The following is a 26501-nucleotide window of genomic DNA, read 5'->3' on the forward strand; positions in this document are numbered from 1 at the left end:
TTGATGAATGCAACTTCCTGAAAATAAAATTATTAACTACAAAATGTGCATTAATAGAGAAAACTAAAAGAAAGTATATTTGTAATGCAAAGCATGAAAGTTGACATGAAATTATGAATAAATTTGTAGATGGCTCGTTTCTTTTTATGATAACTTAGTAGATACTTACTCACGTTGGACATTAAATTATAGATAAGAATCTTAATTCATTTTCAAGCTACAAAATTTTCTGCTTGATGCATATTGGACGTGACTATTTTCTTCAGACCTTTTAGAATCTTGCTTGAAAGGTCCTGAGCATTTTGGAACAACCATAACCCGTTATTCTGTATTTGTTTTACTTGTAAAAAAAAAAAAAAAAAAAGGTTCAAAAGTAAATTCTGACATTCAAGAATTGCATGGTCTAGAGAACCAAATGACTACAGGTGAAAAGAAACCTGACAGAATTTTATGACCACCATCTGTGAATATCAGACACTTGTTGTTTACGGTCTCTCTATTCAAACCTGGTTATGTCATGGAGGATGCGTCATGTTATGTATAAAATATTCAGCTCTAGTTGTAAGTATACAGATTATTTTCATCATGTAGATTGTTGGAGACCTAGGTTGATTTAACCAAGCTGCGTTGGCATGCTGAGACCTATTAATTCATATTTACTTCACACAGTCGGTGATTTTTTACCTTTTTTCGACTTGGGTAGCAGTTACCATTCTGTATGCTCTAACACACACTTGTTACGTCAGGGTACACAAGACAATTTTACAGTGTGTTCTTTCTAGGTCCTTGCAGTGAAAAATGAGTTCACTTTTTCAAATGCTGCTTTCGAGACCATTTGTTTTAAATTGCATTTTTCAAATATTTTAAATATAATTGAAAAATTGGGAGCATTGATGAATTTCATTGACCACTGATTTGTAGCATGTAAATAAAAAAAAATTATGTAAGAATTTACTTTAATGGCAAGGCCATAAAATTGAAAAGGAGGAGAAAAAACATGAATTTGTAGAACTTGGAAGAAATGTTATTTTCAAATCTCATGATTCTTTTAGTTAACCAGTTAAAGTCGGATGATGTGTCTAGTGGGTTCTGAAGACTATGTAACCAGCTGCTCCCTTAACATGTAGTTTGTATTCAATTGATCCTGTGCAGCCCGTTGATGCAATGAGGGATGACAGGCTGTTTTATTTTGATTTAATACTGCTGCTCCCCACATGCATATAACCTCAGCAAAATTGAATTAGCTGAATGTCAAGTGTCGGGAATGATGAAATTTCCAAATCATTTGAAAGAAATATTTGTGCAGGCTGTTAAGTTTTCATTTCTCCACAGCAAAGCTGATGTGGCAGGGAACATGGCTTGGCATGGATATAACAAAGTTACCTCCAATTTGGTTAGCTTTTGGCCCAAAAGGTCAGTTTTTATTAATCCAAAATGAGCTTCCAAATAAAATAACTGCCGCTGATCAGCAGCTTGGGTGTCATTAGCCCCTGGGGAGTGGGACTGGAAGTGGGTTAGAAGTCATGAATGATTTATGAAGTGATAGTCATGATGCTGATGACACTTCCATGTTAGAACCTTTGTTTACAGATCAGTTTACCTATTTGTCATGGTCAATTTACTCTCAGACTTATGCTGCTTCGCCCCAATATTCTGTATTTTTAGGCAGTGCTCAAAAGTTTTAGCAGGGTACCACTGATTTGGTTTGATAATTTCAGCAGAAATGATCATAAAAGGTGGAACTGTAAAGAAAGTTTAGCGTGCATTCTTTGAGAAATGTAACACCCTCAATGTGAAAAGTTTGACTGTGAGTCATTTAAAGAATTGTGTCAGCCATACACTGTGTATGAAACTCTCACCCTTTCTTGTTTTTAGGGAAAACATCAACAGACTGAGTAAATTTCAGAGAGTTGAGTAAATCAGTCAATGTTGTACAGTAACAGCTTAGTTTTTCTCTAACATGAATTGGAAACATTTAGGTCAGAAAAGATCAAGAATGATTCGAGAAAAGGTTGCCTGCTATTGGCAAATGGAGCCTTTCACTATGCACATTCTTCTTATCATGTTACAATGAAATTTTTTGTTTCTGGTAATAAAGATTTTTTTGAGTGGACCTCTCTTTTAATTAGGACATAGTGGTATTTAGTTTAATTTTAGTGAGAAAATGTGTCTCAGTCTTTGGAATCAAGATCAAATCAAATGGCACTAAGCCCTTTTCTTCTTCTGAGAGGTGGGATGGGGTATCCGTCCCTATCTGGATGGGGGGGGGGGCTTGAATGTCCCCCTTTATAGAACTCAAAGGGTGCGTTCACAGGGAATTAGCCTATTAGCTACTGCTCTAACTCCATGGGAACTCTTGCTGAATGCAATCAGATTAACAGACTAACAGTTGCTTCCTGGCAATGAGTAGATAATACAGAAAAGCTGGTGTTTATATGAGTATGTTGGAAACAAGAAGTGTGTTGATCAATGCGAGTCCCCATGGAGTTAATACGCTGTAGTTAGAACGATAGACTCAATGTGAATGCACCCTAAATGTACGTGCCTCTTCCCGGGTTCAATGACTTGAAAGCTGTATTCAGACTGACTTTAAACTTGAGTAATTATGGTTCTATGCCACACCACCAGACAACCTTGTAACCCTTCAACAATTCTAAAGTCTCCCCGTCACGCTGCCCTCAAACAGGGAGACCCCATAACAACCATGCACCATAGACTGTGCAGTGAGACTTGTGCAAGAACCTAACACCCAAACTGGAGTTACTCTTTGAGACCAAATATTTCAGTTTACTTTGACCCAAGTTAAGGCTGAGAAGCAGGTAACCTCAAGGAAACCTGTTTTAGAAAATTAAGAAAATGACTTTTTAGTTTAACTAAGGGCTACCCTATTTGGAGAGTGAAGTGTGCGTGGATTTATCCTTAATTGAAGATGGGCATAACCTGTAGCCGGGGGTGGGGTGGTGGGGGGGGGGGGGGTCAAAAGAATCCTCCTTTTTGCTAGGAAGAGGTCCTCTCTGGGTAAAATTTTATCTCGGTACACGGAGGTTCCATTGTAAAGAGTCTACTTTTTCAGAAAAAAGAACCCCCCTCTTGTGATTCCCGGCTACGGTCCTAGAAGCAGACCATTTTTTAAAAAATCTAATCATTCATCTTATGTAAAAGTAGACTAAAATTTTGACATAAAGTTTAGATCAACTTTACATGATTTTTTTCTTAAAGCCAAAAACACCTGCAAAGGGAGGAAGCTGCATTTGACAGGGATCCATGTGGGCGTGGGCAAGTGCTAATAATGTGGCTACTGGTCCATGAAGTCATTGGGGAAAAAAAATAAAAGATGTCTTTTACCTAGTGAGGTTAGACTGAGCAGACTCAATGGTAGACTGAGTTAGGCTATGTGACTATACTTGTTGCATTCTGTCTTGCACAGTGTATATTGAATGATGGTATATGCTGGCATGTACCGAAGTTTTGTGGCAAAGAAAAACTGGAGTATGAAATGGTATGACATACGGCATATGGGTCGTACTTGAATTATAAATGTTCAGTGTCTGGGAAAACTACTGGTTTACATACGGTAAAGTGCCATGAATTTCGAACGGCTCTTGAATTTCGAACGATCTTAAAATCGGCCGTCTGGAGTTTTTTCTGGACCATGAATTTCGGCCAGTAAGCAATTTTGCGCGATCTTCATTTCGTGAATTTCGTACACCTTAAAATCGGCCACCGGGCTATTCTCGCGCTTATAAAGATCTAACAGTCGGCAATGTTGCCCTAGCGTACCTTTACCTGAGTACTACGTGTGCGGCCCACGGTGCAGGATAACGATCAGTACAGTTAGTTTAGGACGCTAAACAACATCGTCATATCCATTCATTCAGATAACAGGAGAATCTATTAAGAGTTGTACTGTCGGGCTGTTGTTTCTTTACCGCAGTATTCGGTGTGAGATAGCGATCGGTAGTTTTGCTGAGGCGCACAATAGCATTGTTATCGTAGAGACTTCAGTAACAGAACAAAAGAGCAATATTAAGAGCTGCAATAAAGATTACCATTATTGCTTTCTTGTCTCGCTCAGATCGTTCACGATCTCCCGCTGACGATCTTCTGCTAATGAAGTCCCTTGAAATGTACAAATGAAATGAAAAATATTTTTAAAAATAATAAATTCCAATAGGGAGGGATGGAGGGTTAAAAACAATCGAGAACGATCTCCGGCTGACGATCTGCCGCAAACGAAAGCCACTGAACGAGTATGAGCTTTCTCGTTTCACTCGGATTGCGACGCTGACGATACGAAAATTGCGTTCTCGTCTCGCCCTTTGGCTTACGAAGTCTCTTTAACAAATATGAAAATTGCCTCCTGGTCTCTCTCGGATTGCGAACTATCTCTCGCTGAAAATTTGAAATTTTCCTTTTTGTTAATCAGCTTTGTCAGTTGCCGTGCGTATGAAGGTCCGGAAGGTGTCCCCTTTTACAAATTGGCCTGTAGTTTGCTTAGTGTTTTGTACCGCATGAAGGTCACTCTTGTCACTGCTGCATACGGCGTGGAATGTGTATCTTAAAGTTCATAGAAACATTTTATTGTGTTTTGTAAGCTTTAGGAAGTAGTTTCGTCGTGACTGAATATCAGCGTACACTACAAAGTAGTACCATTCATCTGTGACGCATCATAAAAGCTAGGTACGTCAAATTACTCTAAGAAAATTTCTTACAACGTCCACGGCTGTCCCGACAAGCCAAGACGTCATTAAAAAAAGTCGCAAGCCGTCTAGCCGTCTTTGGAAATATAGGCCGTCCGGTGATGTCAGCGGCCGTCCAAATGACGGCTGGACGGTTCGCTGGGAAAAGCCTTGCTCATAAGGGTATATTTATTAAACTAGGGGCTTACTGACATCACCCAGCTTACATGCGGGTGCATGCCTCCCAAAATTATATTAAAGGATAAAATTGTAATATATCTAAATTTAATTGTTTGTAAATTTTGTAAAAATTGCCCATGCCACCCCGTTAGTTTGGAGGGTTAAGCTGGATCAAGTCCGTGTCAAAATTCTTTGAAACTTTGCAGGAAAAATCAATCTTCCTTTGTTTCTCTGGCTCCTTGTTTAGCCCGATGATCAGATTTATCTAGTGCCCCCAGGTCTGCTGGAGCAGCTCTTTGAAATAACACACAGGTAGATTTTTATCTGAGATAAATATCGCGTTCGATACACTCAAGACAAAAGCTACCTGTGGGCTGAAGGGCACTTTACCCTCTAATTAAGAGGTAAAGCAAGTTCCAGCTAGATGGACGATTAAGATCGGACTTCAGATGGTAACTAGTATTGTTTACCTCAGTTCTGTGAAAGCAAACGAGAAGGGTGTCAGAACAATGGTGCATATATAAATTATACAGAGAATTTGTACATTCAGGTGACCTTAACATATAATCGAAGGGGATTTTCGATAATATTTCTTGAAAAGTACACTAGATTTATAGAGAATAATATCATGGTTGGCCAAAAAATTATATACGCACAGTGTATCCGTGCGTATGCCTGGTTACGCCACTGTCGCAAACCATATCCTACTGACTACATGAAAATTGCCTTCTAGCATGGACAAAAAGTCCAAGCTTCTATGCTTGCTCGGATCGCTGACGATCTCTTGCTGTCGAATATAGTAACGAAGTCCCTTGAACTAGTGTGGAAATTGACTTATTGTCGCGCTCAGATCGCTCACTATCTCCCATTGACGATCTTCCAGTCCCTTGAACGAATATAAAAGCTGCCTTTTCGGTTTACTCTAGATTACCTATCTCTCGCGTTTGTTTGAAGATGGTTTCAATGACAAAACGTACACGCTTTTCAAATGCGTACATTGACGCAACTATGCGCCAGGAAATCAGTTGCTGCTGCTTGTAAAGATTGGGTTGCCTGAGCGAAAAAAAAAAAAAAACGGCCCTGCACCCCCCCCCCCAAACCTAGTATATTTGATCGCAGACAACAATCAGCGGTCATCTTGGTCGCAGCGCACGACGGAGAGAGACCGTAATACACAGTTCGGCTGCCGTGGCGAAGGCTACCTGTGCGCCGCACATACCGATCTGCGGTCGTAGTGGCCTCTCTGCACGGAGGAGAGGCCGTAGTGCCGAGGCCGGCTTCTGCAGGGAAGGCTACGTATGCGTCGGAGACACCGACCCGCGAACGGCGAGATGAGGACGCATTCGCGCGTAAAGCTCCGCCCGACTTTAACGGTAAAGGCAACGAACCTGGTCGGGGAAGACACTTATCGCAGATGAAGGCTACCTGCACGTGCGCCATAGACACTGATCGGCTGTCGTCTCAGTTTCAGTGCACGGAAAGGAGCAACGGTAACACTAAGCTTCCATAGTAAAGGTTATCTGGCCGTGACAGACGCTGATCGTCGGCCGTCTCTCCCTCCGTCCACTCCCGTTCTGAGCGCCAGGATCTTTTTGGAAAACGACACTAGTTTCTGGCTGCCAGAATCGCGTTTGAAAAACGACACTACTGACGCATTATTTTATAAATGGTGCAAGGACGTGCTGTTTTGCGGCCCTAGACAACAGTACCGCTCTATCTATGGGCCATACACAGTGATCGGGTGAAAGTACGTGTATATCTTTGGTCGCAATTACCGACACTCACACATCATACATTATGGTAACTCTAAATAGATCGTCGGGAGAAGATAACAGAAGGCCTAGCGACGAACAGACAACTTCCGGTCAAAATTGACAGAATTCCATGAAATTCGAACTTTCGGAAGTTCTGAGCACCTCCATTTCATGAATTTCGGCCAGAACGATCTTTTCCCAAATTTAATTATTTTCTACTGTTCGAAATTTATGGCACATTACCGTATATACACTGTTGCATTACTTAAACTTTGTATAAAAATTTAAATGATACAAAGATCAGTTATGTTTTAATTGAAGTTATTAAAGGCTTTAGCTGCTCTTTATGCTCAGGAAATTATGCAAATCTTTTATAGTTATTCATGTGAATTTTTTTGACCAATTTTGATGTTCTCCATCTTTACCCTTCTTCAGATGCCACCTTCCCTTGAAAAGTCTCCAGGTTTTTATGTGTCTGTCTATTCTGATCACTGTCGTCACTGTCTCTGTTGTAGTCACTGTCTAACTCGTCTGTTATTCACCCTATAACTGCCAAACCACATTTATGTATTACTTAAAAGTTACTGATTAGCTTTGTTTGGTGAAAAGACAGGTTCCTGTGGAAAATCATCATGATTCGGTTATTTTTACAAAAGTTACTGTCAACTGGAATGTGCGTGTTGAGGTTAGAGTGCAGTAATAGGAATGGCTTTTTGCAAGCTATAATTGCTGTTTAGTTTCAGGTAGAGTCTAAAAACAGCCCCAAAGATCAAGATTTGGTGGGCAGAAACTTAAAATGCAAATCATAATGTATAAATATAGAGAGATTAAGTGAGCTATGTGACTATATATTATTATTATTCCACTGACTAGTAAAAAAGTGTGCTAGATTTTACAGTTTTAGATGACTAACACTTTTATTCCATTAAAGCTCACATCCCTCTATCTTGGGGCTAGTTGAGAAGTGTATCAGATTAAAAGGGGGGAGGGGAGCTGATGTAGAGGTAATTTTAGTGTATAAAGGTTTACCAAGGCATATGATTTGAAAGATAGAAAGTGAAGATTGGATAGGCACAGTGCTTTTAAAAATCCTTATTTTGGTACTGCTCGTTACAAAATTACACCTTATGGCACCATTTGTAATAAAATTGAAATAAAAGGTAACTGTGAGACAGTCAAAGTTACACAGTCACAGTCCTGTAGCCCACAGGGGAGGTCTTTTCCTGACAAAATGGGCTTATTTTCCTCCCCAAGCCTGAGGGCCTTTTACCTTCCAACTTACAGAGGCACAGATCTCCTGCTTATTTGTCTATCAATTTATAAGTCGGTGCTGATAGTATTGTGGGAGTGCTAATGTATTTATTGTCAAAATACATTGATGTATTGATTTCCACTACATTTTGAAATTGGAAAGCAGTATGGTCTTAAGGTCTTTTTAATTTCGATGTATGTAAAAATTGGCATGTGAGAAATATTTTTATGTTGAGACCATAACTCGTCCTGAAAATGTGTTTCATATGTATATGTGAGTATATATTTTGACAATGAAACACTGAAAAACAAAAACAACAGTGGAAAAAAAAATCAGATGTTCACACCTGCAGGATAGTTATTTTATACACCTGTATTGCATTGTTAAGATTCCAGGAACAAACATTACTAATTTTTTGGTATTTTTGTTTTTCTTTCTCCCCCAGAAATGCTTGTTTTAATTCATTACAGATTACTAATATATGGTAAAATTGAACAGTTCAACTTGTATGAGGGTTGTTAACAGTTCTGTGTATCTTTTTATGTATGAGACATTCACCTGTTTTACACAAATAGCTGTTATTTTTAACAATAAGTACGAATACATTGTTTCACTTGCTGCAAGCTGATTTAGCAGTTGTCTTAAGATTTGTGTTTTGTATTTTATAAGAGTTTCTAAAGTTTCCTGTATTAAGAAAGGTTAAGTAAGATCATTTTATTCAAAGTTTGTACTAATGCCATTTATCTCTTAAAGGGGCATATGAACTGAGGAAAAGTGTTAAATATTGTTGTTGAGATGGTGTCTGAAATAGTTTATGTTAATCATCGCTATGTGATGTAAAAATTATGTGTCAAAAAACAATTGCAACATATAGTTTCTTGTCCGTTTTGTGTGTTCAGTCTTACACCCGCATTCAACACATTTTATTACTACTACTTCTACTACTACTACTACTGCTACACCGTAACACGAACTACCAAATTAAACCAATGTGACCATTGCAACATTTGATAGCACCTCGGCGCAAGGTAAGCCTCACAACATTTTACGTCACATTTACATCATTGACATAGGCCACTGCCCTCTCTATTATGTTCCTACTTTCAAGTTTTGTGTCATGTTCTCTTCTTTTTATTCCTTTTATGAAGTTACAAGTTTCTTCTCTACAATGGCTGCCATTTTTTTATTAGAGCAAATCCCTTGCAGTCACATGGTACCCCTACTCACTTCGCTTTCACATATGGAAGTATGGGTTGTAAATGTATCTTTTAAATACTATTGTTACTGATTGAACTCCTATTTAGTAATGAAAGTGGGTTTACTGATTGTGCTAGATGTTTTTCCACTGGGTGGTATGGTTGCAGTGGTCATAAGTAGTTTTACTGAAAAAATGTACATGTAACTTTTGCCAAAAAAACACTTCAGAATGAATTAATGTGCCCTGCTTTTAGCTATCTTGGAGTTAAGTCAATTTCCCCACGCTTTTTCCCAACCAGTTCATTCATATATGCTAGTATCCTAGCCACATAACACATTCTTGACTATCGCTGTTGGAAAAAAGTATATTACAATTGATACGGATTCATATCACAGTAAGATTTTCATTTCCTGTCAATACGGACTGGGCGTGTATTTCTTAGTGTGTTCTTGCAACAGGCAAGAACTAGAAAATGTTTTTGTTTTTACCTGAGAGCCATCACGAAGTTCCTAGGAGTCAGAATAGCAAAATATTACTATATGATATTCTTTTAGTCATCCCAAAAAATTCACAGAGAAAGCCCTCTTGTCACGTACTAGTACTTGGTGCTTGCAAACCAAGAAAGAGCACACAAAATGTAAAGTAACAGATATATCAGTTTATGTCACAAATTATCAGGTATAATTGCACATACTGGTTTTATATAGTCTTAAGCTACGTGTTTGTGAAGACTAATTTTGAGGTAAGAGTTATAGTAAATGCTTCAAGACGTGCATGTGCAACTTAAACCTAGGACACATATGCCCTGTCTGGGGTAGCATTATAAGTTTTTTCGCCTTGGCCAAATCACTACTTTTTCATCACTTCATTCTCCAAATGGATTAAATTTGACTAAAACAAGCCAGACTAACCCTATTTTGTTAAGCCAGTTAAGGTCAGATTTAGCACATGGCTAAATTAGCGAGTGTGCCTCCTCAGCCTGTGATGTCCATATGATGCCTGTAAACTACCCGTATATGTCCCTTTTCGTCAGGTGTCCCTGTGGAGGCAGGCAGTGGTCATACAAAATCGTACAAATTCACTGCCTGGTAGCCGTTACCATTTTGTCGAGCTGAAACTTTTGTCAAAATTTTAAAACTCCAAGCACACAGGACTTAGCAGTGTCATAGATGTCATTGCATAATACCCGTACATATGGGCATTTTTGGTGGTCTCAAGGTAATAGTGGGTGCTTAAAAGTCTATGTTTCAATCAGCAAGGAAGCTTTGGAGTGGGTGTTCATAAGCTGGACTGAGATTGAAAGGGCTTTCAACCAACCAATGATTTTTTCCTGACCTAACCTCAGCACATTGTGGCGAAAAATGGCATAGTGAAGATGTGATTTTTTCTTTGAAAAATAGCTCTTTGAATGGATGTGCTGCAAAAAAGTACTATGACAGAACACTTTTAATTGCGCGTTGACATTAGTCTGTCATTAGACATATTACTAACTTTTTATGTATTCTTTTTTTTTTTTTTAATTGCCAAATATATGGCGCAGCCATGTGCATCACGTACACTTTCACACAGCACCAGTTTTGCATTGTGTTTTATTTCAGGAGCAAGGAAACGGCCAAAGAAAACAGATAATGACCTTGGCATTCTGTCAATCATGGTCTCGTGCTTTGACATAGTTAGGTGGAAATTTGGTGAACATTTAGCATGCTTTATTGTTTTAAATTTTACTGTGTGTAGTTGTGTGTGTACCTGTTTTGTGTATTCTGTAATATAAAATAATTTTGAGCACAGTGGGAAATAATGCCCCGAAAAAATTGTGACTCATACCTAAGCTGATGTCAGAGCTTCTTTCAATTGCCAATGTTCGAAGATCATTAGCTTTAACATGTTACCAACTTTGACTAAACCTACCACAGAATTAATATTTTTAAATGATGAATTATCATTTTTTTTAGCTGGAAAACTTAATTTTCCGAGAAGTGTAAAAATTTCAGTACATGAACATGCTCATACAGTTTTCTTTTTGTGGGTTCATTAAAGTAGTCCTGTTCACTGTTTTCATGAGTTTCTTTTTCTTTCAAGTCATATTTAAGTAGGGCAGTGACTTTTTAGTTGTTGTATAAAGTTACTGATTTAATGCTAGCAAGTGTTATTAAGTAACATGTTCCAAATTGGACAGCTGCCGATGATTAGAACCATGTACTAATATCACTGATCAAAACATCTGATGTAGGCCCAAGTAATATGGTCTTTTTTCATGTGTAGGCACTTTTTCACATTCCTTTCATCATATTTTATAATTTCGAAAATGTGTCCTTGTAGTCCTGTGCTTACTGACACCCTAGATTCATCCTGAATTCACTGGCATTGTTGGGGCATTGAGCTTTGTGAACCAAGCGATTAATTCCATTGGAGCTCTATCTCCCCAGTTTAAGTGTTTTCATCTCAAATAGAAGAAGAATGAGAAGAGAGAGGGAGACAGAAAAAAAAACAACTTCCAGTTATTGACAGTTATATATTGAACCAAGGGTCCCCCAATGTGGAAGCCTTGTGTAATATGTCAGTAAGACATGCATGAACTTTGGGTGAAGTTTGGTACAATCACTAAGAGCTGCATCAGTGATTACACAATGCTTTACGCTCCAGATGTCACATTGTAGAAGAACCTTTACTGTGCTAGAATTACAGGCTTAGGGGACCAGAGCTTTGTCCTCCATAAAGAGAAAAAACATTGCAAAAAACACGTCCCTGTTATACAGTCAATCTCCTATAATAGGAGGTACTATTAATCATTTTTTGAAAAGCGGGCTTGTGCATGGGACCTTTTATTGAAACGTTACACACAAGGGTTGTTGAGGAAGAAAAGCTCTAACCAAGCATTTCATCTTGAAAGTCTAGATTTTTGGGCATTGGATGGAATCCAAAGTTGCACTTTGAAGAAGAGTTGAAATTGTGACCCATTAGAGAAAACAATGGAGGAGAAGCGGGCGGTTTGACTGAAGTTGGGAACCAAACTAGGTTGGTTGGATTTCGCCAAGTGCAAGTAGCAAGGACTCCAAGCTGGGGAAGGTGAACCTCCATGTCGGAGAGATCAGGGTAGGTAAAGCAATACATACATACATACATACATATACACTTACATGTACACATGCACGCACATGCACGCACGGTTTCCATTGACAGGAATTACTACCAATATGCATTCCCAACAGATAGTGAAAGAAGGCAGCAAGAGGAAAACTTTGAAAGGAGATCTATTTTAACATGCCAGGTTAATTGCTAAAAACTGGTAGTTGATAGCAGGTACATGCGTGAAGTACATTTTATCCTGTACTCTCATGCTGTTAGCATGTCTTAACACATGTTATGTCATATGTTATCATTATTATTTTTTAATATATATAGCCAATATTGATCTGTATGTATCTATGTATGTTTTTGAACTTTTTGACAAGACTGGTGTACCTTTGAACGTGTATTGTACCTAATATGGTATGTTTGGCCTAATTTTACAGTTGTAGGAACCTGACGGCGTGTTGCTCATGAAAATATGCTCAACCCAGATTAGGCCTTGACTTTAGCCTAGATTGTGTCATACATGTTTGATAGCTGCTCTATAGCCAAGTGGTGGGTAGCGTGCACTACGTTATTAGCATGTGTTTGTGTTCGGCATTTATGTTATGTTATATAACATTTGGTTTTAGCAATACCAGAAAAAAAGGTTAACTGTAGAATTAATGTTTGCACATGCTTTTTAGCAAAAATGAAATGAATAGAAAAATTAATGATAAAATTATTTAAATAAAATTCATGATTGATTTGGAAAAGGATGACTGTTGAAGAATGGTGGTAGTACGTATTGTTTTGTTAGCAAAGGCCCTCTTAGATAATGGAGTTACTGTGAAGTCTTTTATACAGGTATGTTGATTTGTACACAGGAAATACAGGTGTGAAGTTAAAACTTCAAATGGCAGTATCGAAAAAAAATTTCGACAAATGTTGAACATTGGATTAAAATGTGAGTGTGACAAAAAAGGTGGATCTATTTCACAAAAAGAGAAAATTTCAATTATTTGGGCTGGAACAAAAGCTGGAATAGAAGTTTTAATCCTTGCAACATGTGTTATTGTTGTAATGTTCCTTGATGTCTAAGCAAAATTATAATTTGTTATATTTAAAACTGGGTTCATTTAAAACTAAGTTTGGCAAATTACTGGTGGAAAATGCTTTATCTAAATAGATTTTTTAAAGTCCTTTTTATACTATACCACTGTATCTTGGATGACAGAAAATTTTTGAACAAATCTCTCATCATGAACTTCCCAGGGCTCGCTGAATCTCAGTTGAGACTAAACTTGTAGAAGTTTTATATTATGAAATGGACAAAGTTTTCTAAAAAAAAAACTGTAATTTTCAGGCTCACAGATGTGAAAATGACCAAAATTAAATAAAATTTGATAAGAAATTTTCTGAGTATTTACCAGGAATCAGAATTATTTGGGTAATTATTAGGTTATTAGAATGATACAAGGTATGTTTTTAATAATAATAATATTGAATAATAATAATAATAAAGTGGGGGGGGGGGGGAGATCAGATTACCCACCTATCTGTCCATCCGTTTGGCAAGTTGTCAGGTATTAAATCAATAAGAGCAACTTCAAGACAATCAAGATCTTAACAAGTTGTTATGCGCCAAAATATTTTCATGATTTTGCCCTTTTTTAAACAATTTTTCCAATAATTATATTGAAACTTTTATATTGCCTGGATGAAATCTTGTTTTACCATTTGCTCCTAAGATTTTATATTACTAGAACTGCAAAGAGAGAACAACTTAACATGTTTTTCTCTTTTTTTTTGTGGATTTTCAGATAATTTAGTTCTGATAATTTTGTCAGATCAGCTGAAGTAATTGCTTACATACAGGATAACCTTCTACATGGTGATACACCTAAATTTTCAGCTCACACACCACTGTCTGTCTAGTTTGCAGGCTCGTAGCCAGCAGTTTCAAAAGGGGGGTTCTTTTTTTCTGAAAAAGTGGACCTTTTACCATAAAACCATCATGGACCTAGTTAAAATTTTACCTAGAGGGGTCCCTTTTCCGACAAAAAGGGTGGTTCCTTCGACCTCCCCCCTCCCCCATGGCTATGGGCCTGTGGTGATACACCTAACTTAGTAAGTTTTCAGCTCACACACCACATGTCTGTTCATTTTGTCACCATCTCTCTGTGGTGTGAACAGCATTGTGAACAGCATGAAGGGAGTGAGATAAAACCAATAAATTGAAAAATTCAGTCCACTTATAAATCCCTCACCATGTATAGATAAGTAGGTATTGCTTGTATAAGGCATTTATTTATTTATTTATTTATTTATTTATTTATTTATTTATTATTTTCATTCATCACCTTCAGTCATGTTGATGACTGCTACTTGTAATTGTTTTGACATCATTATTCTTGGGGAATCTCTCATCTTTACGCAATCGATTTTCTTTTGTTGTTCATTTGCTTTTTTCGTCTTGCATCCTTATGCAGATTGTTGAAGGAATTGTAGTTTGTTGTACAGCAAGATGCACTTTTACCAGTTGTGTTTCTCTCGTTCCTTTTTCTACCTTTCATTACTTACAATAATTCAATAAAAGGTAGAAGTAACAGACTCATTAAGGTTAAGTGGCTTGCTCCTCATGTGCACTTCTTAGGGTAGCTATGTTCAAGAGTCTGTGTGTGTGTGTGTGTGTGTGTGTGTGTGTGTGTGTTAGTGCACACATGTGTGCGTGTGTGCAGGTGAAAAATGGGATTAGAATTGTACGTTTTTGTGATAAAATCAGAAAAATTTAGCATTTCAAATTTAGGAAACTTTTTCATTATTGTTTAAACTGTTTCATTATTGCAGTACTGATCAAGGATATCTTGAAGGAGTTGGTAATTACTTCACCTAAACCTACTTGAAATAACTTCAGCCTCTCAAAATCTTAAAATGTAATCTTAAAGGTAATCTTAAAATGACATTGTTGCTCTTGGAAGGGAGGAAGGGTGGGCTGATGACGCCATACACTTGATCACTGTGAAATATGGGTGAACCTGGCAATCAAGGCATTGACACGTAAACTGAGTGTCATTTCTCTTTTTTTTCCTCTGTCAAAGCAACATGAGGGTAGGGGAAGGGTGAAGGCAGAGGCAGTTTACCTAGTTTACACTGAATATGTCTAGACACAGATAAGATTTTCTCACTGAGTTCGTCTTTGTGGATTGTGTCAACACAGAGTGAAACTAGTGGCATCAGCTATTGTTTTGTCTGTTGTTGTCAACCAGAATATTTTTCACTTGCTATCTGTTAGTCTTACAGTAGAATTATACCAGACTGATTGTTTTGGAAGACTTTTCATTCTGAATTTGAATTATTTAGTTTTAGACAAATAGTTAGATAAATATAAATATCAAATCAGTGGAGCCTTTTTGTATATATTTAAATAATAACTTATCTCTGGCAAAATTAACCAGAGACTGTGATTGTAAAGTTAGGGCTCATTCCTAATAAAACTATCATTTTATATCCATTGATCCAACTCTAACCCTCCAACCTAAATCTCCAAGTATTCAGATATATCATTGTTGTATTTATGCCCCCCTCCAAATCCAGCACCCCTTGTATTCAGTTGCCCACCCATTGTCCACACTTGGCACCTTAAGTTTTTTTTGTATTTTTTTTTCTAAAAGGTCCACTTTCATCTCTGCTAATGGTAGTATGTTTTCTTTAATCTTCTTTCAATTGCATTTTATTCCAGCTAAAATATTGTGAAAGTACTTATAGTCATGGAATTACTTCATAAAGTTTCTGCATTGTATTGCTGTCATCAAAAACCTTGACAAAAGAAAGGTGAATAAACTTTTAATACATTTAGTTTTGCATGTGAAATTTTTGTAAATAAAATCATGACCACTGGCAATTTAAGCCAGATTAATGCCCAATGGGTTAGGGTTATTTAGTTTTATTATTATTCCAGTCTATGTCCACTGGCAAAAACTCCCTGCCTGCCTCTTATATATGGGAAAAAAACTGAGGTACAGCATGTGTCGACTTGCTTTTAAAAAAATTGTTTCAAAAAATAGGTTTTAAATGTAGTCTCTCTGGATGAACAAGAATCCGAATGTGATACTCTAAATTATAGGTTTGTTAGCATTGTCATATTAAGTCTATGTATCATGTATCTGACACTCTTGCAGGTTGTAGATAATTGTAAGAATAACAAACATGTTGTTCAAGTGGTATAATATGGCCTGTGAGGTGGTGACTGCTGCTATCTATTAGACATAAACTTGTGCATGACTGGCGGGCAGAGGAAGCGGACCCCGTGACGCAAGTCGTAAAAACTGGCATTTCCATTAATGGCTTTGTCCAGTGTCAGAATTAAAGTATAATGGGTAAAAAAAAAGGCTGACCAATAGTCTACATAAGAAAGTCTAAGGTTGCACTCACAATGATACTATGGCATAAGGTAGTTCAAATGAACTCAGCGGGGACTCTTGCTGAATGCAATCAGAATAGAAGATAAACAGTCCTCCTGCTGATGTTGAGTAGCATACAGAAAAGCTGGTGATTATACAAGTGCTTTGGAAACAAGAAGAGGTGCATTAATCTGTTCATCTGATTGCATTCAGCGAGAGTCCCTGCCGAGTTAGTTCTAACCACCTAGTACAATAGTTTCATTGTGAAAGCACCCTTAGGTAAAATAAAGAGAGATAGTAAATTAGTAAATGGCTTTATCCAGTTGACAGAGAGATTCATTATACATGCAGTTTTATAGACAAATGAGTTTACTGTAAGACGTGTAAAACAAAGTCTACTCGATTAACATGATCATGGATTAATAGTTAATGTAAAACTGAACCCTTTTAATTGACTGTCATTGTTAATTTAGTTCTGCATTTATTGTGAGTTTTAAGTGATAATTCCTGTTGCAGTTTAATTTGAGCGTGATGGAGTTAAATGCAGTTTTATTGCCAGTAGCTTTAAAGGGATCCTATGGACCATTGCATAGTATTTAGGGCTTTTATACCTCGTTGTGGCTTTCTCATTGTAAACTGATACTTGGTGTATGCAGTCTGCCCTCTCTGTGAGGTCAGCCATGCAGACACAACATTGGAAAAGGTTTTCAAGCACCCCTTAGGGAGAACGAAGATCACTATATAGACCCGTCTGCAAAGGCTTCCCCAGTTAATAAAGGAATATAATAAGATTTGAGAAAAGAGTGACCCAGAAATGTGGCAGAGTGTGTCCAAGTGGTCCAAGGAATTGAAGAGAACCTGCATATGGCCACTGCCACCTGGGACTGTTGCAGAAACAGAACATTACTTTCAGGTGTATTTGGAGTGCTGGAAAACTCTCTCTCTTTTTTTTCTTGAAATATGTTCCAAATTTCCTGAAAGTAGTTGTAGAAGAGCAGACCGTAGTGTTCACATGTGCCTGGTTAACTGTTTCCGTACCACAAACCTGTGCACAACTAAACAAATTCGATAATTGTGTTTTTACTGATTTATTTGTTTTATTGGAACCAGCACTGGTGGAATGAAAAGTGAAAAGGGGTTTCTGGTTAGATGGAAAGGGAACCTGCTCTGCAGACTCAGCTGTTGAAACCTACTGTCAAATGAAGTGCAGTTCCTTTGAAGTCACAGAAGTCATCAAATAAAAGAAAAACAATGTCAAAAACCAAACTTTATAACAACCAAGGCTGTTTTTTGAAAATGCTTTGCATAAATTTAATAAAATGTTCTTCATAACTTTTTTCATATGACTAAACCATTAATTAGGTAAGGTTTTTGATTAAGGTCAAAATGGTAGCATCATAGATTGTTTATTACTGTAGGATGATTTTCAACAGAGACTTAGGGTGGCAGAACATAAATAAGTCTCTTGATATGACAACAGGGCCCTGAAATGTCAGGTAAACTGATGAAATAGAATAATGCTAATTATTATACCTACAACAGTTAATACAGTAAAAATATGAGACTGGAGCACATGCAGCAATGTATACAAGATCAAGTTCACAAAAGAATTTGAGTTGAAAATTACAAATTTGTTAGATTTTGACTGAAATATTTTGCCACCTTCATTCTAGGATAAATCTATTCTAGGATAAATCTGTTAAATAACGTAACCTTAAATGCTAAACATTAACCATTTCAGACTTTTTGACCTGCTCTCTAAACTACAGCACAAGTATTACTGATCTATCCAGGGTCACAGTACACCTAAATTTTTGGTTCTTAAGTTAATACTTACAATGCCTTTTGTTGATTTGTAGAACAGCCCCCTGACTGCAATGTATTCATTGCTTTGCCATAAAGAGTGTACATTTAGGAAGCTCACCCCAGTATAAATGAAGGTGGGTGGATAGTGATGTGTTTAGGTCGGAATATGCTGGATAAAGAGGATGGATGGATGTGGGTGGGTAAGGGGGGCATGGATGGATACTTATGTAGGCTGGTATAAAGTTAGTGGGTAAGGGGGGCATGGATGGATACTTATGTAGGCTGGTATATAGTGGGTGGATAGATGGATATAGTTAGGTAGGTGGATATGAAAGTGGATGGATAAGAAAGAGATGGATGGATAGTTAGGTATGTGGGTATGGAGCTGGGTGGATAAAGAGAAAGGTGGAGGGGCAGGTTGATTTATGATTTTTTTAATACTACTGTGCATAGATGTAAAATGTTGTGAAAAGATTTTTTCTAACAAACATGATGGAAGACTGCTTGTCGTGGTCTAACTGGTAGGACAGGTGCATTGCGGTACTTTGAGTGTCTTCTGTATCAGTCAGTTAAATTATGGCATTGTCTACAGCCCAGGTTACTAACAACAACTCTTTTGTCCTTTGTTTTTGGTTCTTCTTACAGTACTCTTCACGAGCATGACCCAACATTGCAGCCATCTTGTCTCACCGGGGTTTGTCTGTGTGTTGAGTACACATCTCCCAGGAAGACATTACGTGTTGCGTATTCAGAGTAATCCATTGTTTAATTGATATTGTTAAGTAAATAAGGGTTATTGACAACTGTGGTGTCATTTGCAGACTTAAATTAAGTGTACTGCACGTGTGACAGTCCCGGAGGATATTAATATAATTTAACATAATGATAAGAAAATTTAATCACCTATTTAAAAGTATTAATTCAACAGATTTTGGAGAAAATGATAGATATGATTATGATTTCAAATTGTTTAGCTAACTGAAGTTCGAATCTACTAGAATTTTGTACATCACTTTAATTGTATATTTACAAGTGTGGTAATTCCTATTTCTGTATTTGGAAGTAGTTTGTTGTATATTGATGGATGTTCTACAGAAGATATGTTAAATTTCCACAAAATATTTCAGCTTCTTAGTTCCAAAAAGGAAATTTTGAAATAAAACTTCCAAAAAACATCACCACTTCGGAGAGAGGGAAGTGAATATGATCACTGAATGAAGACATTGAGTACATACAAGTGCCTTTTCAGATAGTGGCCCTTAGTTTTTATAAAATGTAATACTATTCATAACTGACAGCAAAATATGATGATCCTATTTTGGTCCATACCTTTTTTTTTCAAAGTGCAAGTCATCGGTAGCTAAATATGCATTTCTCTGTCAACAAAGGTTGAAATTCTCAATGTAAAATGTGATTGCCTCAGATACTATGTACTTTGACTTGTGACCGCCTGCAGACCAGCTGCTAATAATAAGGCAAGATAGCCTACCTAGAATTTTCATGCAGCATTTAGGCATTATGCTAATTGTAACTTATGGTTATTTTTCAAATAAATTTGCCTCTAACTTGAATCAATATCATCAGATCTTGGTAAGAGCATGCCAAAAATGCTTTAACATCTGCTCAAAGCCAAATTAAGGCCTGGCCACACTTTTTTTTCTGTTATAGGCTTTATAAAAAATTTTTAAACTATGGTAGAGTTCTGGTGACCTGTCTGTCTCAACATTACTTTTTGAGCGAGCAAGCTGAAGGTAGAATTGGACAGTTAATAGAAATTAAGTTTGAAATGTTTGTTTTTTTTTGTTATTGTTGTTGAATGCTTTGAAGCATTGTTCTCTGAAGTTTTTTCTGTATATTTAAAATATGAAACATCATATCATATATTCTCAATACAATTCTCAACTGTTCACTATCAATGATCCTACCACAGTCACATTGGTTTTGTTGCTAGGTTTGACTTAAGAAGAAAGTTTTTCTAAATTTTTGTGGTAGAAAAAAAAAAAAAAACAAGTATGATTTGTACACATCTCAGCTTAAATGAAGAATGTGTTTGATCATAAGATATTCAGTGTGTCTCTGTTACATGTACACTCGCGGTGTTTACTGGTACCAATATGGATTTTACATAATACAATATAATACAAACAGAGGGAATCCTCTCCCCCCCCCCCCCCACCCCCACCCCCATTTCTATTATAGCAGATGTCATGTTGGGTGTCATATTTGCGAGGTCATGGTGAACCTCAAGTCCTACATGTCAGTCAGAGTGTTAAGGGAACATTACAGGTGTGATATAATTGATGACCATTAAATGAGTAAACAGCAGTGTTAGTCATGAAGGGAGGCTCACCTTTTTGGTTTTCTTTGATGTTATGTATGAGTTGGTAACAAACTGCATCTTGCTGGTTTAACTTACAATGGTTAAAGAAAGAAAAACGAACAGCATAATATTTCCCCTTTAGTACGCGTTACTGATTTTTTGAGCCAGTAGGATTTTCATGAATTAACTTCAGGTTTAAAGTAGACTTAGCTTAAAGACCAAAGATTTTAGTCTGCTTTGACTCAAAGAAGATCCAGTACATTGAAATAAGGTAGTTTGCTTGCTTTATAGTTACTGGCCTGCTACAGATTTATCTAGCTTGTATTAACCAATATGTTGGTCTGAAAATTCTTTAATAAAACCAGCCCCAAAACCCACCTCTTTTAACTTGTTTAAGTTATGTATTATCTGTATGTTATTTTATAATGCAGCTGAGAAGTTGCCCCAATATTGCTAACCATATTGAGTTGATTTCATTTACAAACATCCAGTAAGGTAAATACTTCAATTTATTTATGGTCAGCACTGAAAATAAATGTTAAAATGAAAGTTTTGTTATACTTGACTGAAGAATTAATTTGTCTAGATTCAGATGAATTTTTAAAAAATATTTCATCAAAGATTAGAAACGATCTAGAAACCCTTTTTGTTTAAGATTGACTCAGTTGAATATTTTGGTAAAATTGTTTTCCAGTGAGAGGAATTGATAAAATTATAAGAATGTACATGCAAATTGCAGTGCAAATGAGTCATTACTTAGAAACCCATACTTGCACTAATCAAAGTCTTACAGGACAACTTATTAGATCCCAAGCTGTTCTTGCATTATTATAAATTCAAGTTTCATGTCGGATTATGTAGAATGAAATGCAAAGTGACTTATTTCTAAATTCGGTTATAGATTTAAGAAAAAAAAAATACCCCCCTTTATGAGAAGCTTATGTATTAACCTTAGATTTGAAATTAAATTTCCCCAAAAAAGTAAGTTGTTTAAGAGTGAACCATAAATCTCCGTCTACAAGCACTGGAGTGTGGAAATTGAGGTGGTTCTGGGTCTTTTCCAATGCTAATTAGCCCTGGGTTTCCTTTTGATTGTTTAAAGTTTTTTTTTTAACTTCAAGATTTTCATTGAAAATTAGTACATATGGGAAGAATGTTACTCCCAACTCCAAGTCAGCTTGCAGAGTCAAAGAAAATAAATTTTTGAATTTTCAAAAGAATGGGAGTTTTAGTTCCACTGCAAGTACCCATCAGTAACTGTATACTGTAAATTTTGAGATTATGGGCATAAAAGACAAGTTGCTTTGATGTTTCAAAAATGACATTTTAGTCAAAGTGCTATGTTCTTTTGAATGTTTGATTTTTTTTTGTTTTAGACAAAGGTGAATGTGAAAGTTTGTCTTTGCAGATATTTTAGATCTCTCAAGAGTTGAATTCCTTAAGATGGAAACATCTTTGCTGATATGAGAAAGTGATATTAAAATTGCACGTTACAACTATTTCTGAGCATTGCAATTAATTTATGAAACAAGTGATTTGGCCGTAAATAAAAAAACTCACATGGTATAGCCAGAAAGAGTAAAGATAGGCTAATTAGCTGAAATGCAGACATATAAAAACTAATTGACTGAAGTAAGCAAATCAATGCGCAATAAAACTTTCTGAAGAAATGCATTACGACATGTACATGACTTGACGTTTTTGAAGTGTCTGTCTGATTCGGGGTTTATGTTCACAAATGTCACCCACCCTCAAGTTATGCAATATTGCAATTTTTGAAGATTAATTTTTTAGCTACAAAAACATACTTCCTTCCATGAACCACTTTCTATACTTTTTTTCAGAATGTATGCACTTCTACATAAATCCAAAGGTTATATGGATTATTTTCTTTAATTAATGTCATTAAAACCTATTAGTTTGTCTGTAGTTCTGCTTACTATGAACATAAGAAGTCTTTAATGATGTAAGTGGCAATTAACTGCAACCATGTGAGGAGGCATACCTTGCTTTTGTCAGAAAAAATGTGATATGTAGATTTTTTCTTGTCCTTTTTGTTCATATATATATATTCATCTTACATCTGAAATAAAGGAAACTGCCATCTCATTTGAAATGATGTTTTTATCAAATGAATAAATCAGTGATTTATTCAAGACAAAATGTGTCAGTTGCAAATAGATTTACTAGTATTTACATGAATTTGTATTTTCAGTTAAATTGCTAATGTAGACTCCCTTTTCAACTTTGGAAAGGGATCAGAATTGGTTTTGAGCGTGTAATTTGTTAACCACTACAGAGACCATCTTGAACTTCACAATGAATGTGTAGACACATGGAGGTCAGCTTAGTATCTACAATTTTAATTAAGCCTTTTTAGTGTTCCAGAAGCATAACCTCTTTTGAAAAATGGACTCATTTCATTGCTTTTTTATAAGTTCTGACTTGCACCTTAGTTAAGACTAGTTGTATTGTTAGAATCAACAAGTTTTTTTTAGGCATCTAGGTATTTGCATGCGAAATAAAAAAATAATAATCAGTTAGTTATTTTCTGAGTTAAGTCTGAGTTATATATACTTACAAACTAGTTATATAATTCTGTCACCACATTGGTGACATCAGGCAAGTAAATCATGCAGCTGAGACAAAACCCCTATGTTCATTTTTTTCTTTTATTCCAGAGAAAAATAATTAAAAGCTGCCCAAATTCCTTGTAAACAGATTGAACGTCAACTCCGCAGAAAATATTACTGGGAAGAAAAGATGGGAGAATAATTATAGGTGCAAAATTATATCTTGACAGTATCTGGTAACTTAGTTATAACCCTGCTTTCAGAAAGTGATAATCACACAAATTGCATTTTGACACCATCAGATAACGTCTTTAGACCTGAGCTGGGGAGAATGATTATGACTCAAAATTGTAATGTTGACAGAATCTGATAATGTCCATAAATCCCAACTCTCGGATTTTGACTTTCTTATTGAAAAAAGATATAATCCTGAAAACAAAGAAAGCAGCTTTTCACAGAGGATTTTGATGAATGAGGCCCATTAGTCTAAGTCAGTACCCAAAGGCCGCTTTGACCAACTATGGCAGGGGGGCAAATGATGTAATTACAATGAGCCATATCTAATAGATACTCATTAGGACCATCCAATTCTTCAATGGACCGCTGAGAGAGATAATATCAGGGGTTAAACTCTTCCCAAGCTCAAGTGAAATATTTGCATGGCCTTTCGTACCCATTACAAGATTAAGCGCTGTTTCTTTTGTTTTTTAGTGATCTCCGCAGGGGGTTGGGTTCAGGGTGAATTGGATTATGGGTTGATTAACGAGGTGTGATCGGAGATGATAGGAGATAGAGGGTCTGTTTTCCAACTTGCTAATCCAATAAAGGAAACATATTATACAGATGAGGTGGGCACCCGCGGGACTGAATGAACTTGGTAATTGAGCAAAAATGAAGGAAATGGGCATCTGAAAAAGTGGTTCTTAGGGAAGATTTGTAGACTAGACCTGGAGACCCTTTATCTTGTACTAATTACCTAGAGGGTTGTTTCAGTTATCCTTTGTCTTGGCCCGAGATTGAAAGTGCTCGGCAGGAACCATGTGTTTATAATGACCCTTAAAACAAGACCAAGTTTCTGAGAAGGACGGGGACTTTGGAAGCCCTTGAATATGGTGAGCGCAAAAGAGCAATTATTCCTTGCGAGGTACATTCGGGAATTGCTGTTGTCAGTAATGGTTCTATGGAGATTCTTTAGATAAGGCCAAAATGTCCCAGAACTGGCATGTATTTTCATGTTTAAAAGATGTCGTTTGAAGGGGAAATGAACGTGGGTTGAAGCAGGGAGGTTGTGCTAATTTTATGGCCCAGACCCTAAGAGTCTGCATCACCCTCGCAGCACCGCCATTTTGGTGCGATATCCGAAAAAAGCAGGCCATTGCTGGCAGCTCGCACCTTGGAAGTCGTGTGATGGATCTTTCGCTTCATGGTTATAACACGGGGCAGGAGAATGACTTGTGTTTCCGTCACTCATGGTAAGTTATTGGTGACAAGAAAAGAGAGCTGAACACCAAAATTATTCATTGTAGCTAAAATTACATGTAGTATTATTGTTTTCTATAACAAGAATTGTTTTGAAACTCCATTATTTTTTTATTTTTTATATGACAGAAAAAATGAATTTTAAGTAGAAGTTTTAAGAATAAGAAGTGAAATGCTGATGTATGAAGCGATAATGGCAAACAAGTGCGATCATGATTTACAGTTAAATATCTTGATGAGTTTTTTGCAGGAAACCTAAGGTAGAAAATGACTTAATGTCAGGTAAACTGGGTTAAAACAGTCTTACAAAGACCAAGGTGTGCAAAAAGATAAATGATGCAACTTTTTTGCTGTATGCTCCAATTCACAAGGACAATCATGTTTTATGGCAATAAAAATAATGCAATAACAACAATAATAATGATAATATAGTACAGAAGTTTTTTTTTTTTTGTTTGAAGTCGTTAATAATGAATGCCTTGCCTCTCACAAAATGATTAATGGAGCATCTCTTTTACTGCTTTTATGCACAAGGATAATAATAATGATAATAATAATAATAATAATCTTTAAGATTGTTCATAGCTCCAGGGATTTCTATTTACTAATGCACATAATTTCACCAATTACATCACCGAGTGAGAATCATCCACAGGTCTACCAGCACGTAACGACCTGGGGGCATTTAGCCTGATATAGTGCTCTTGAGACAAGAGCAAAATGTAGTTGTTCCACTTATAATTTTGTTCCAAAGTTAATGAGTACTAGCAGTTAAATGTTAGTAAATAATAATATAGTGTTATTTTAGCTATAGGCCAATGATACTGTTAGGGACAGAATCATAACTTATAGAGGGGAAGGGATTCAAAGTTATAACATCCCCCCACCCCATTCATAAATCTGAATCTGCAGACTTATTTTTGTATGGTGTAGTGTTCAGATATGGCAAGGTGCCACGTAGCCCCTTTCAGTTTAAACCAAACATTGGAATTATTGGTTTGTTGGGATGTAAATTATTTTTATAATGCAAATTGTGTGCTTTTGTTTCACTGTAGCAAAAAAACAGACACTGACACAAAAGGTTGTTTGGTATTCAATTTTTAAAAAATCATTTCAATACCTTCAATGAATGCTTTTGCAGTACTGTATGGGCTTACTATGTTTAAACATATCCCTGAAGGATGGATATATAAAGAAAAAAGTAAATCATTATACCGCATTTTAAATGGAGCACATCTGTTTTTGACTAGTTTAAAGAGTGGTTTTTACTCCATATATATATTCATATCATAATTTTGCCTCTTTCTTCTCCAGTTTGTCAATTGATTCTAAGCTCCAAAGACATTTTAGCGACAAAACCTCATATTTAAGAAAATATTTATATTTGCAAATACAGAATTTTTCCCCATTTTTTCAAAATTAAACTGGAATGGTGGGAATTGGGAATTTGAGTCCAATTTTCACATGAAATTGGGAACTATTATTTTGAAAAGCATGATGGCCTCCTTGATAGTAGAACTCTATTCACTCTAATGGATTTGAATTAGCCAGCAAGCAAAGGTTTGCATTCCCAAAAGAACTTAAGTTTGAAAGTACTTATAAGACTGAAAGTTATGGTCCACTTCAGTTCAGGATATAGTTGTTACAAGTATATGAATGATTTTTATAGAATGTAATAAGGCTATTAGGTGTGTCTTTTTTGTTTGTATGTTTTTTAATTAACAAGCACAATTCTTAATTTAATGGTGTATTTTTGATTTACCTTGGACCAGAGCAGATTAATTTTTTTTTCCTTGAAAAGGTTTCGGT

The 26501-nt window shown here is 36.3% G+C and overlaps 1 protein-coding gene across 3 annotated transcripts in view; it reads left to right on the forward strand.

The window, feature by feature from the left end:
* LOC106161799 (protein trachealess) overlaps positions 1 to 26501 on the forward strand; it is a 62507-nt gene that overhangs the window by 10712 nt on the left and 25294 nt on the right. The window contains exon 1 of one of the 3 annotated variants that reach the window (XM_087006571.1): positions 11868 to 12156. The exons of the other annotated variants lie outside the window; for them this stretch is intronic. Within the exon in view, the coding sequence (XP_086862697.1) occupies positions 12140 to 12156 (17 nt within the window). The 5' untranslated portion in view covers positions 11868 to 12139. Of the gene's footprint in view, positions 1 to 11867; positions 12157 to 26501 lie in introns of those variants that run through there. 3 annotated transcript variants of the gene reach the window in all.

Source organism: Lingula anatina, chromosome 2, assembly GCF_051362555.1.
Source record: "Lingula anatina isolate TDL-2025a chromosome 2, LinAna3.0, whole genome shotgun sequence".
Taxonomy (NCBI): domain Eukaryota; kingdom Metazoa; phylum Brachiopoda; class Lingulata; order Lingulida; family Lingulidae; genus Lingula; species Lingula anatina.